A 14647-nucleotide genomic window follows, 5' to 3' on the forward strand; every position below is an offset into this window, starting at 1 on the left:
CCTCAGCTGCTGAATGTTGGCCTGCGTCGCCCACCTGGACGCAAGATCATCACAAACGTGTCGGTGAATAATGAGGTGCAGCTGAAGACAACAGAGAATGCCTGGAAACCTGGCATGAAGCGGGACAATGTCATTGACGATTCAGAGACCCTGAAATCCCAGGTCTTCCTGCACTTTCACTCCGTCTGGAACCATATACATATTTCAGATGGCCTTATTTTGCAGTACAAAGAAGCATGTTGTGGTATCCAGATGTTCAGTTATGATTGAATAATTTATTACATCATTACTTTCTCTAATATGGAGAGGAAATGGAGCGATTGATTGTTGCCTTGGAGGACATTCAGTAATGTGTTCATTAATATTTTTACAGGAGCTTTTCCGAAAAGTGCGTAGTATTCTCAACAAATTGACACCACAGATGTTCAACCAGCTGATGAAGCAGGTGACTGACCTCACCATCGACACGGAGGAGCGGCTCAAAGGTGTCATAGACCTGGTTTTTGAGAAAGCCATCGATGAACCCAGCTTCTCTGTGGCCTATGGCAATATGTGCAGCTGTCTGGCCATGGTGAGTCAGACCTTCCATTAAAACTGGGGTCTGTTCGAAATTATCAATGATATACAAGTTTAGTAGATCACTGATTAATTATTTAAGTGCTTATTTGTGATTTTAAATTTGTGAAATTGTAATTGGAAACTGAGCGTGTTTGGTTTGGAGAGTGCACGTCTAAATTAGTCACATGCTGTGTTTGTAGTTAAAAGTGCCCATGACGGATAAGCCCAGCACCTTTGTGAATTTCCGGAAGCTTCTTCTGAATCGCTGTCAGAAGGAGTTTGAAAAGGACAAAGTGGATGACGATGCCTTCGAGAAGAAACACAGGGAGCTGGAGGCAGCTACCTCAGTAAGCCCTTCAGCACCAAAAGTATCACTAAAACTGTTCTTAAATGGATCACAGGCCATTCAAATTGCCTATAAATAACATGCGATATGAGAAGGTTTCCCAGAATTATTTGTGGATTTAAATGGCCTGCAAAACGTTTTCAGCAATTATATTCCATACATTATCTTTTTCTTTCTTTTTTTTACTAATGATACAGTATACCTAAAAAAAACCCTGTTTTGCTAATATTTATTGTACTTGAATCCTAATCCAAAATTGTGCATGAGTACAGATACAAAAATGAATGGTACATGATAGGGGTGTAACGGTTCACACAATTCTCTCAGGGACGACGAGAGACGAATCTACTTCAGCATATGCTGATAACGATATATAGCTGTTTTCATTTATTCCCTTAATATTTCTCTTGTGGCCCGTACATGGTGGGGAAAAAAAATATGTGATGAAATGTATTTAGTGTTAAACAGGTTGTTTTTGAAAGTCGGTGCTTGAAATATAAGCTTTTTATTTCAGTGATTTTATTGATGACTGCAGTGTTAATATTTTGATTATAGGCCTATAATTCATTGTATAATAGACCTGTTTTAAAAGACCTTTTTTTTTTTTTTTTTTTTTTAACATTTTAACTGAGTAATTAACCTAATCTTTTATTATTCTCACAGCACGTCAGTTATGTGGTAATTACTGCTGAGCAAATTAATTGTAATTTTAATTTAATAAAAGTAACTTCTTAATCATAATAATAATAATAATAACAGGCCAAATAAAAATAAGAATGTAACAGGTATACATTAAGAGGAAATGCCAAATCCTCTTAATAGTGCCAATAATTGATGTTTTTGACAATATCTCTGGCTATCGGCGATACAAGATCATCGTCTTTCGAGGCACCCCAGCAAGGGGAGGTTATCACCGGGCAGACGGCATGTTGCCTGTTACGTCGTTTGGGCTGGCTTGTTGAGCGCAGCGGCACTAAGTACATTATATTTCACACACTTTTATTTTCCGAACATTATAGGATTAGTGCAACAAATCGTTCCGTTTGTAATGCGTACCGAACGGTTCAGTACGAATACGTGTATCATTACACCCCTAGTACATGATCCTTAATCCAAATATAAAATTAGTATTTCAAATTATTTGTGTACTGTACATTATTTTTAATAATTGTGCATATGAATAGTTACAGTTACTATCATCAACCCTCATTTTACTAATCCTGGCTTAGGATCATGTGTTTTAACTGCTTTAGCGCTTTTTTTTAATACATACAATATGGATACGTTACAACAGGTAAACGTCAAAAAAAAAAAAAAATGCTTGAGTCGCAATACGTAAAATTTGAGATTTTGAGAGGCGAATTGTTGCCAACCTTACTGACTGATTTGATTGATCGCCTGAGGACATGACACTATTAACAGTGTACCGGGTTGAGTTGCGCAAATTTAATTGCTTTTCGATAATCTGTTTCTTTCGGAAGGAGGTCACAATACAGAAGAAAAGATCTGTCATTTCCGTTAAATCACAAATATAAAACTAATTCCAAATTACAGTTACATTTTTTGCAATTAAATTGTATTGATTTAATCAAAGAAATAAAGACTGAAAACTCAATATTAAAAGTTACTGTAAGGGCTTCTGAAAATGATCTCCATTTGTAGTCTGTGTGCTTCTATTCTTAAGCAAAAAGATGCAGATTTTACTGCAGTAGACACAGCGATCATTTCTGTCTTGTCTTCCTCTCTCTCATTCTCACTTTCAGGCTAGTGAGCGGGAAAGGCTGCAGGAGGAGCTGGAAGAGGCAAAAGATAAGGCCCGCAGACGCTCCATTGGCAACATCAAGTTCATCGGTGAGCTCTTCAAGCTGAAGATGCTGACAGAGGCCATCATGCACGACTGCGTGGTGAAGTTGCTGAAAAACCACGATGAGGAGTCGCTGGAGTGCCTGTGCAGGCTGCTCACAACTATTGGCAGGGACCTGGACTTTGAGAAAGCTAAGGTCAGCGCTTTATCCTAATCGGGAGGATGTCCTATATAATGGCCATTAAGAATAACTGTCCTTCTAATCTGTTAATTGCTACGGCAGCCCATGTAAATGCATAGAGACTCTTTCTTATTTCAATGCAAACATGCAAAGAAATCTATGTGTTGGCCATTCTTTGCACTGCAGTGGTGGAGTTCTGCAAACTAGTATTATTTGGCCTCTCACATCCACAGAACCTCGTTTATGTCATCTGCTGTTTGGAAACAAATCTCAAATGAGTCATTTTAATGTGCTCTGCTTCCAAAACTGACTTTGGATTCAGCTGAGAACTGTGAGGGTGGTGCCTAATGCACTTGAATGGGTAGTTCATCCAAAAATGTGAATTCTGATATTATTTACTCACCCTCGTCTCATTAGTTGAACTTTTTTTACTTTTATTAAAGGCAAATGTCAATTCATGTCAGCAGAGAAGCATTATATAGTATATGGGGGTCTATTTATGTTGTCAAGTCTTTTTTGAAGCTTGTGAATCTTATTCACAGTATTAATCTCATTCCTTTTTAGCCACGAATGGATCAGTATTTTAACCAGATGGAGAAGATAGTAAAGGAGAGAAAAACTTCATCACGCATTCGGTTCATGCTGCAGGACGTGATTGACCTGCGATTGGTGAGTTCTGTTATGATTTATTTTGAAACTCATAAAATAGACAAATGTACAAGATTGCGTCATTAAGATCTATTTGTAAGAGGGAATGAAATATATGCTTGAGTTTAAGCTTTTTGAGAAGTAGTTATTTAGTTTGTCAGTTTTATCTGTGAAATAATACTTATGTAGACGCTATTGTTCAAAAGTTTGAAGTCAGTAAGATTTGCATCAAGGCTGCATTTATTTGATGAAAAATATAGTCAAAATAGTAATGTTGTGGAATATTGTTTTATCTGTTTTCTATTTTAATTTATTTTAAAATGTAATTTATTCCTCTAATGGCAAAGCTGAATTTTCATCAGACATTACTCCAGTCTCAGTGTCACATGATCCTTTATTATCAATGTTGAAAATAGTTCTGCTTAATATTTTGTGCAAACCATAATAAATTTTTTCAGGATGCTGGAACGGAATGTTCAAAAGAGCAGCATTTATTTAAAATAGAAATCTTTTTAAAATGACTTTACTGTCACTTTTTCTGAATAAAATTATTATTATTTTTTTTTTTTTAACTCTTGATGAAGTTTAATACATAATACAATTTAATAATGGTAGATAGGACATAGGCAAAGTTTATACAAAGAAAATACAAAGAAATTGAGAAATAATTGTTTAGCCATTGACAAATTTGTAGGTGGGGATGTGATCCTTCTGTTAATCGGCCAAGTAGACACTCAAAATAGTTAATATTTTTTAATAATACTTATTAACGCTGTTGTTGAACTTTATAAAGGGTGAGTACTTTGAATATTTTTTTCTTCCCTCGTTTCAGCACAATTGGGTGTCTCGGAGAGCTGACCTTGGCCCCAAGACTATTGAGCAGATCCATAAAGAGGCAAAGTTGGAGGAGCAGGAAGAACAGAGGAAGGTCCACCAGCAACTGCTGTCCAAGGACAACAAGAGGAGACCAGGTCAGAAAGAGACTTCTGCTGTAGCCTAATCCTCTTTACAGCTTACTCAGTCCTGTGAGCCTCCTTTCCTTTTTTCACTCTCTGATGAAGCAGCTGTACTCTGTTCCAACCGTTCTTTCTCTTCATGTTGCAGTGGTGCAGAGAGAGGAGACCTGGAGCACTGTGCCTATGACTAAGAACAGCAGAACAATAGACCCCGCTAAGATTCCCAAGATCTCAAAGGTGAAGTCCAGATGTCAAACTAAAAACACATTTTCTTTCTAGTCACGTCTTGAGATAGCTAGCATAATGGTGTTTTAGAAAAAGAGATTCTATATCTGCCGTTCTGCTTTTTTTTTCATACTCCCCCATGATCTGTTTGGAAGTAAGGAAGCTGCGTCTTATGTAAATAATTGATCTTATCAGCTGAATCACACTTATGAAGGTTGTGCAAACTACACCTTGGTACCTGTCATTGATTTTGCTTTGCAGAGTGCTGCATTTCACCTAAAAATATATATTTATGAAGAAAAATGTGTGTATATATATATATATATATATATATATTGGAGGCCCTGTATAACTGCGCTTGATTTTACCATGCAAACTGTCTGACAGTTAAGGCACAGCATAAGCACAATTAAAACCTCAAAACGCATCGAAACTAAAACAAAAAATATCTGGATGAACTTTCTAGATCTATTGGCAAATCTCTTCTTGTAAGCATAAATATAACAATATTAATGGTGTTAAAAGAAGCTTTTAACAGGAAACAAGTCAAAAATATTAAGAAACATTTTTTTGCTTAGTATGTTTGTAAGTATGCTAATTAACTGTTTGACTCAACAGCCCCACCTGATGGTTCTTCTGTTTCCTTGTGTAGTAGTATCTTACTATCTCATTGATTTTTAATTGTGATTCTGGGGATCTGCAGTGCTGCTCATTTTGTGCTTTTTCTTACAGGCCAAGTGCAGTTCATAAAGCTCACTGCTAATGAGCTGCTAATTTGAATCATGTCTGTAGATCCCCAGGACGAAGATTAAGAAACACTCATCTATATGAATGCATGAGTAAATATAATATGATCTTACTAAAAACTGGTTGTGGGTGGGGGTTTTCTTCAGCCAACGATGGATGAGAAGATTCAGCTGGGACCGAGAGCTCAGCTGAACTGGATGAAGGGCAGCAGTGGAGGGGCTGGAGCCAAGGCCAGTGAGTCAGGTAAAGAAGACCCTTTTAGTCAGACGTGGGCTGCTGGCTGTGTCAGTTCTGGCTATTTTATAGTTTATGCAGGATTTTCTGGCTCTATACTTTGTTTACTAATGTAAAATTGATCTACTTCTTTTTTTCCCCTATATCGCACCCTTTTTCTTTTAGATGTCTCTCGTCCCAGTGCCAGTTTAAATCGTTTCTCACCACTGCAACCCTCAGCACCCCCGGCCTCCTCTTTACCCTCTACATCCCCAGATTGTGATGCCAGGAGAGTTCTCAGCAGGTATTGTACTCATGTAAAATATAGTCATTGAGGAGAAGACACCTTTTCATTAATACATTTCGTCTGTGTTAATCAAAATGTTATATATCTAAATATGTATCGGACATACTTCTGAATGCAAGAACACATCCCTCACCTCATATCACTCATTTGGAGCTGCCCTATTATTAATATTAGAAGCTTTATATCTATTATTAGTATACCTTACTATACCCTTATAAATAATATTTGAATAATTATTCAATTATATAATACATTCAAATGAACAATACATTACATAAATTAAATAATAATTAAACATTAAAATTTTAGCAAATTTTAAATAAAAATATTATTTCGTTTGTAATGAATTGAAGGAAAACGCTTGCATTTGGAGATTCATGAATGTCTGTTTTTGTGTGTTTGTGAATTTCTCAGTCGAGGAAGCTCAGGACGAGAACGCAATGACAAGCCTTTGAGTTCGGGTCCTGCTCGGACAGGGCCCATCTCATTGGGTAGCAGCAATAAGGAGGCTCCTGATGAGTCGGTTCAGGAAGTGTCCCGCAGAGACTCGAATGCCTCAGACACGCCCAAGCTGCCCGCCAGCACTGCAGACAAAAGCAGATTGGAGCGTAGCCAATCCAGGGAGTCTGGTGAGCCGCATGGATACCCTCGCGCACATTATAATGATGCGCAAGAAATGATGGTGAAATACATAAAGAGAATCTAACATTAAAGGCTGTCTCTCATTGCAGCTGTTAAACTTGAAGTACTGTCAGGACCCTCTCCAGATAAGCCTACATTAACAGAAGAGGACATGGAGAGGCGGTCCAAGTCCATTATTGATGAGTTTTTGCACATTAATGATTACAAGGTTTGTGCCAATTTTTTTTAATCATCAAAAATGCCACTTATAATACCATATCTCCCAGTAGAGGGTTTTCTAAGCATAGTACACTTGTGATGCAGGAGGCAGTGCAGTGTGTGGAGGAACTAGAGCAACCTGCCATGCTCTATGTGTTTGTGCGGGTGGGTGTGGAGTCCACGCTGGAGAGGAGTCAGATCACGCGAGGCCATATGGGTCAGCTGCTCTACCAGCTCCTGCAGGCTGGAATCCTCCACAAACTTCAGTTCTTTAAAGGGTGAGATTGCAGTACTAGCAGAAGAAAACAGATTCTTGTAGTCTTTGCATTGGTTATGTGTGCTAGGGCTGTGCAATTAATCGAAATTCACTTTCAATTTTGATTTCGGCCTCCGACAATTATGAAAATACAATAATCGTGATGAAACTATTATTGTGCCCCATTCCACCCCCTTTCCAGCGCTGCTCTTTCACTCATCCATAAAAGGCCATTTTCACATGCAAATCAGTAAAATCATGTAACGTGACTTTTGCAAAATGGGATGTGCTTGAGTTATTAAAGTTGATTAGATTTAGTAATGTTTTTAAAAGTGCGAAAGAGAACTTGCACTGTTGCTCGAATAACCTTAAGTTCCAGGATTAATTTTCTTATATGCACAAAAACTTACAAAAAAACACACACATTAAGGCCTGGTTTCACAGACAGGTCTTAGACTAAGCCAGGATTAGGCTATAGTTCAATTAGGACATTTGAGTAATTTTTTATAAACATGCCTTATTAAAAAACATTACTGGTGTGCATCTTGAGACAAAACAAAGGCACTGATATATTTAAAGAATCGGTCAATGCAAGTTTATTTCAGTTGAAACCGCTCAGATTTACATTTTAGTCTGGGACTAGGCTTAAGCCTTGTCTGTGAAACTGTGGGCCAATGTAATACCCCTTTCCCAGCATGTTAATATACAAAACAGTGACATTCAAAACAAATTTTAAGTTCTAATACATTGCATTAAGGAATAGAATTGCTCTTGCAGTAACAGAAGAAAGGGTCCAAAATCTTGTGAAATTGTCCAGTGGTGCCTTTTAAAAGATATCTGGTTCGTTGCAAGTTCAGAGTAGATATCAGTTCCTCAAGCCATAGTTTGGCAGCAGGAGGATTAACCTTTTTCTAGAACACTAATAACAGTTTCTTGGCTGTTATCAAACAATACGTAAGAAATGTATGTTGAGCACTGTTCAATGAACATGTATAATTAGAATGTCTTAATATAATAGGCACAGGGTCTGGATTCAAGTTTACATTAAGGACATCATTATTCAATTTCTATAGTAGGCTGTTAACTGAATACTTCAGACTTGCATTAAAAAAAATGTGGTTATTTGGCCCACTAATAATCGTGTTAAATATTCGTGATACAATACTGACCAAAATAATCGTGATTATGATTTTTCTCATAATCGAACAGCCCTAATGTGTGCTTTTGAATTTTGTTCCAAAATGTAGTGAGTAGCCTCGCTGTCCTTTATCTACTAAGGTAGCATGAGGCGATAACCCTTTTTAATTTCAGTGTGTTACTGATGCTGACATTTTTTTTGTTACAATTTTAATGGTACCATTGTCAATACTGATTGTTTCATACATGGGTATGTGATTTTTCAAAACAGTCTAATCTTTCAAAATCAACTCCAGCCAGCTTTTAAAAAAAAACTGTTGTATCACCTTCTGGGATTTTAATATGTGTTTCTTCCCCCAGGTTCTCTGAAACTCTTGAATTAGCAGATGATATGGCCATTGATATTCCCCATATATGGCTGTACCTTGCGGAGCTGGTGACCCCTGTGCTTCGAGAGGGGGGAATCTCTATGAGAGAATTATTTAGGTGAGGTTTTACCCAGCAGGCACTTCCCACAGAGTTATTGAACTCACCAGTGCACACGTTTTATTTGCTTATTTTGTTTCTGCAGTGAATTTAGCAAACCATTACTCCCTGTGGGAAGAGCTGGGATATTATTTTCTGAAATATTGCACCTTCTATGCAAACAAATGGTAAGCTGAATGATTCTAATCAAACATTTTGTTTGTATTGCCACATGTGTAACATTTGTTAGTGTGTGGATAGTGGGAATGAATGGATTGTGTGTTTGCAGAGCCATAGGAAAGTGGGATCATTATGGAGGGACTCTGGATTGAGCTGGGCAGATTTTATACCTGAAACGGAGGATGTGCACAGCTTCATCACAGAACATGTGAGCCTTCATTAGATATCTAATATATGCTAACCATCGAAACTCGCCTGTTAATCAGCTGTTCCATAGCAAACGAGTGATGATAATTTACCTTCCAACAGAAACTAGACTTTACACTTTCTGACGGCTCAAACCTGACCGAGGCTGTCTCTAAGAGAACACTCTCGTCTGAGGAACTGAACAAGCAACTTGAAAAACTACTACTGGAGGACATGGCTGGTGATGAACGAATCTTTGACTGGGTTGAGGTAGATTTAAGTCCAGCTCTTTAGGCTTGTTTTATTATTGGATGCGAATGATCTTGTCATTGATGTGTGGTGATGTATTACAGGCCAATCTAGATGAATCAGAAATGAGTTCACCTCCTTTCATCAGAGCTTTAATGACTGCTGTGTGCAAGGCGGCAGTGAAAAGTAAGTGGCTTAGTATTTTTATTTATTTTTTTACACAATAACAACAGAAAGCTGTTTTGGGTAGTGGAGTGTAATTTAGAAATGGCTAAACCATATTTGTGACCCTGGACCAAAAAACAGTTATAAGGGTCAATTTTTTTACTATACATCTGAAAGCTGAGTAAATAAGCTTTCCATTGATTTATGTTTGTTAGGATAGGACGATATTTGGCCGAGATGCATCTATTTGAAAATCTGGAATCTGAGGGTGCAAAAAAATCTAAATATTGAGAAAATCACCTTTAAAGATGTCCAAATGAAGTTCTTAGCAATGCAATTTACTAATCAAAAATTAAGCTTTGTTATATTTACAATAGGAAATTTAAAAAATATCTTTATGAATGTGATCTTTACTTTTTTGGCATAAAAGAAAAGTCAATCATTTTGACACACACAATGTATTTTTGGCTATTGCTACAAAATATTCCCGTACTACTTAAGACTGCTTTTGTAGTCCAGGCTCACATTTAATCCCAAAATTATATAATTTAAGGACTACTTAACTTAAATTACTAAAATTACTGCCATTTACGTTGTAATGAGGCAGGTTTTGGGATTTTCAACAGCTTATGATGTACAAATAATATTTGTGAAAAACATAACATTGTATTTATTTTTCATTTTCTTTTCCACATTAAGCATAATGTAAATAAATAAATACAGACAAATAAAGACAAAATTGCTCTGTTGGGTGTGGAGTAAAGATATTTGCAAATATGATTAAAAGATTAATGAGACAAAACTACAGAATGTCACATTTTATTATTAGCCGTTTCAACACATACATGTTTTACCAAATAAAGAGAATAACACTTTTAGAGTTCATCCCACTCATTGATGTGAGCATAAGTATTGGGACAGTTGAACATAAGGCAGATATAAAAGATTAAAAGCTATTATTTAGTTGCAGATTCCTTGCACACAATCACAGCAGTGAGTCTGTGACCCATATAAATCACCAGACTCTTGGTCTCATCCTTTGAAATACTTTTCCCAGCCTTTAATGCAGCCAATTCCAATTGTTGCTTGTTTTGGGGAGTTTCTGCCTTTACTCTCCTCTTCAGCTGGAGAAATTCATGTTCAATCGGATTTAAATCTGGAGATTGACTTGGGCAATCCAAGACTCTCCATTTCTTTGCTCTTATAAATTCCTTGACTGAACTGGCAGGGTGTTTTGGGTCATTGTCCTGATGCAATATGAAGCACTTCCCAATGAATCTGGTGGCATTTTCTTGAATATTGGTAGGCAAGATGGTTTTGTACCCTTCCAAATTCATTCTGCTACTGTCATCATACATTAAGTCATCAGTAAAATTGAGAGGGCCTGTTCCAGAGGCAGCCATGCATGCCCATGCCATGACACCACCTCCACCATGCTTTATAGATGAGGCTGTATGCTTGTATCATTGCAGTTTTTCTCCACATTTTTGCTTTCCCATCACTTAGATAAAGGTTCATCTTTGTCTCATCGGTCCATAAACACAGTTCCAAAACTCTTCTGGCTCAGCTTTGTGCTTTTTTGCAAACTCTAATCTTGCCTTTCTATTTTTGGTGCTGGTCAGAGGTTTGCATCTTGCTGTGTAGCATCTGTAATTCTGTGTCAAAGTCTCCTGAGGACAGTAGATTGTCAGAGCATCACCCCAGCTTTCTGGAAGTTGTTGGTGATTTTACAGACACGTCTTTTAGAGTTCATTTTCACAGCTTTTATGATTTGTCTGTCATCAACTACTGTTGTTTTCTCAGGTCGTTGTTGGTTGCTGGTGTCACTGGTGGTTTCCAAACTCTTTCTTTCCTTTGTTTTTGCTAGAGCTCTAATTGACTTCCTCTTTTCTTTTAGCATCCAAATTGCTTGCTTTTCTCTCAAAGTCAGCTCCCTCATCTTCATCCTGGTTTGTGTGTGTCATCATCGAATGCAAGATTCAGAATACAGAAGTAATGGATATAACTGATACGACATTCCCTGCTTTTAATATCTGAAGAATTAATGCAACAGGACACAGCTGATCACTTAGAAAGACCTGTGAGGCAACTGTTCCAATACTTATGCTCACATCAGATAGAGGGATGAAACTCTAAAAGTGCTGAATTTCTTAGCTGGTAAAACATCTATGTGTTGAATCACCCAATAATAAAATGAGACATTCTGTAGTTTTGTCTCATATTCATCTTTTAATCATATTTGTTACTGTCTTGACTCCACAGCCAACAGAGCAATTTTGTCTTTACTGTTCCAATACTTTTGGAGGGCCCTGTATATTAAAAGTTTGAAATGAAATAAATTGATAAATGCAATGAATAAATCCAAAATGTATTATTACTTTATGCACATCAAATTATGTATATTTATATAATAAAAAAATATTTTTATACTATAAAATGAATACTATGGAAACTATTTTGTGAGATTATTCAACCAATAACAGTTGTTAGTAATTGGATAGTAGTGGACATACAGTTGAGCCAATTTTAGCACTTTAATTTGCCATTGCACAGGCATCTTGTGTTTGCCTTCTATGTGGTATAGTTCAATTGCTAAAATGTCAAAGACTCCAATCTTGTGTTTTCTGTCTTCAGCTGAGGGCTCCTCATACAAAGTGGACTTGTCCATAATCCAGAGGAGATTGCCTGTATTACACAAGTACCTTAACTCAGACACAGAGAGACAGTTGCAAGCACTTTACTCACTTCAAGCATTGATAGTAAAACTGGACCAGCCTGCTAGTGAGTAAAACCTTTCACATTCCCATTTAGACACACAACCCATGGAATCTCTCGCTATTCTACAATGGATGCCATGTTGATATTTGAGTGATCACCACAAGATTAAAACCATTTTATTTTCTTAATTTTTGCAGATTTGCTTCGGATGTTCTTTGACTGTTTGTATGATGAGGATGTGATATCTGAAGATGCTTTTTATAAGTGGGAGGTCAGTAAAGACCCCGCTGAACAGCAAGGTAAAGGTGTGGCCCTGAAGTCAGTCACTGCCTTCTTCACGTGGCTGCGTGAGGCAGAGGAGGAGTCCGAGGACAATTGACGAGGGGACAAATGGACACATTTGCCAACTAGTTCTGAAGAGACAATAGTCACTGAAACAATAACTGCATCAAATTAAAATATAACATAAGCAACACATTATGCATCAGGATGGATGGAGTGCAGCAAGATTGGGAATGGTACGGTTCACTGACACACAGCGACCCTATGACGACTTACAATTGCTGGAGCACTAAAAAAAATTATTTATAGAAATGTTGCATTTAAGTTTTTATTTTTTGCTTTTGTTACTTTTTAAGAGGACTTTAATAATACAAACATGCAACAATGAAATGAAACCAGTTCAGACTCGTTAATTTATTGTTTTTCTAAGAACAGCATAAACAAAAGGGTATTTAACATTTGCGGACAGACACGACGAGCAGTTATCGGTGCATAGAGAAATAACTGTGATAATTTTATTATTAATGTAATGACAATAACAATGATTAAACGACTTCCATGATTTTCAAATGATTGAAAAATGTTTTTGTTGGATGAGCACAGAGAAGACCCGGTCTGCGTTTAGTACATCAGTATTGAAGTGTTTAGTACGTTTAAGGTTATTATCTCAATAACCATACCAAATGTTCCTCTGCTTTAGCTTGCTTTTTGTGAAACATTTAATCCGGCAGAAACTTGCAGGAACTATGCATTCAGGGGACTGCTGGGATCACTTGACGAGAGCTCCGAATGGACATCAACAAGCAGATGGTGACGTGTACAAAACCACTAAAGAGATGTTGCTGAACCTAAAGTGCTTGTTATTCTTCATACTGATAGAGCACATTTAAAGCTTGTAAATAAATTCAAGACAAAAAAGATTCATAAAAGTACAAAACTGTGGTGATGGTGTGCATTTTCTACAGTGTTGTCAGTGAAGCCTCGCTGGTTTTGTGTGACAATACACTAATGTTCAAAAGTTTAAGAATTTTATTTGAGTGTTTCTGAAAGAAGTCTCTTATTCGCATTTATTTGATCATACATAAAGTAACAACAGTAATATTGTTATATAATACAATTATTTAAATATATTTTCTGTTAATACTTTTTTAAATGTAATTTATTCCTGTGAATTCCGGTTATTGTCACATAATCCTTCAGAAATGCTGATTTGCTACTCCAGAATGATCAAAGATCAATGTTGAAAATGGTTGTGCTGATTAATATTTTAGCAGAAACCGAAATACATTTTTTCAGGATTCTTTAATTAATAGACATATCAAAAGATATTTAGATTTTTAATGAATCCTTGCTGAATATAAGTACTTATTTTAATACAAAAAAATAAAGGTAGTGTATATGGAAGTAAATAATTGCAAAAAGGGGAACAAATGATAATGCTTTACAATAAGATTCAATTTAACAATGCACTAGGAATCGTGAACTAAAACACTTTTACAGCATTTATTAGATAATTTATAAATGTACTATTGTTCATTAATTCATATTTAAAGTGTTATGATCAATGTTAATTCTTAAGTCAACATGAAGTGTTGTTTATTGTTCATGATAATGCATCGAATTAATGCACAAGGCAACTATATGGCAGATGTTTGATTCCAGCTGATTTCAACTTGTAAAAGGAAAAGAATTTACTTTTTTGTGAGTCCAAAATTGTTGCGGCACTTCAAGAAACTTATTTCGATAAATAGGACTCCTGTCAGGTAGTTTGGACATTTTATGATTGATATGCCACAGCATCTTTTAAAGGTACATTTATTAGTTTTGTGTTAATTTCGTTTTTTTACATTGAGAGAAAAAAAAAAGTTTTTGTTTAGACTCGTCTGAATGTCCATTCATATGATACGACTGTATTCAAACAGTTTTCTTTAATGAATAGTGTATGGTGCAGGTTGTATTTCGCTATGTTGAAATAACTGTAACGCGGTAAATCCGCAAGCTCATTGGCTGCTCATCCGTATTAGATAGTCTAGTAGCACAGCATAGTTGGTGATGCCAAGAGCCAAAATTAAACAATGGAACAAACTTATTTACCTTTTTCAAAATTTCGGGTTTCTCGGCAGCGGAAGTCGTGATTAGTCGTGAAAAATTATTTTCAAATGTTTTTCAAACTTGAGAAGCTCG

At 36.5% G+C, this 14647-nt stretch overlaps 1 protein-coding gene across 4 annotated transcripts in view; it reads left to right on the forward strand.

Annotated features, from left to right (window-relative positions):
* The window catches only part of LOC306859110 (eukaryotic translation initiation factor 4 gamma 3-like), a 41690-nt gene extending 28205 nt beyond the window's left edge, over positions 1–13485 (forward strand). For all 4 annotated transcript variants that reach the window (XM_079399956.1, XM_079399955.1, XM_079399957.1 and 1 more), the window contains exons 16-34: positions 7–162; positions 374–571; positions 759–905; positions 2668–2904; positions 3454–3558; positions 4370–4508; positions 4642–4730; positions 5612–5708; positions 5865–5982; positions 6400–6614; positions 6717–6835; positions 6931–7103; positions 8579–8704; positions 8790–8871; positions 8973–9071; positions 9173–9319; positions 9403–9484; positions 12098–12244; positions 12379–13485. In XM_079399956.1, coding sequence (XP_079256082.1) covers positions 7–162; positions 374–571; positions 759–905; positions 2668–2904; positions 3454–3558; positions 4370–4508; positions 4642–4730; positions 5612–5708; positions 5865–5982; positions 6400–6614; positions 6717–6835; positions 6931–7103; positions 8579–8704; positions 8790–8871; positions 8973–9071; positions 9173–9319; positions 9403–9484; positions 12098–12244; positions 12379–12560 — 2658 coding nt within the window. In that variant the 3' untranslated portion in view covers positions 12561–13485. The remainder of the gene's footprint in view (positions 1–6; positions 163–373; positions 572–758; positions 906–2667; positions 2905–3453; positions 3559–4369; positions 4509–4641; positions 4731–5611; positions 5709–5864; positions 5983–6399; positions 6615–6716; positions 6836–6930; positions 7104–8578; positions 8705–8789; positions 8872–8972; positions 9072–9172; positions 9320–9402; positions 9485–12097; positions 12245–12378) is intronic.
* The last annotated feature ends 1162 nt before the right edge of the window (positions 13486–14647 follow it).

This window comes from Barbus barbus (genome assembly GCF_936440315.1).
Source record: "Barbus barbus genome assembly, chromosome: 40".
Classification (NCBI taxonomy): Eukaryota; Metazoa; Chordata; class Actinopteri; order Cypriniformes; family Cyprinidae; genus Barbus; species Barbus barbus.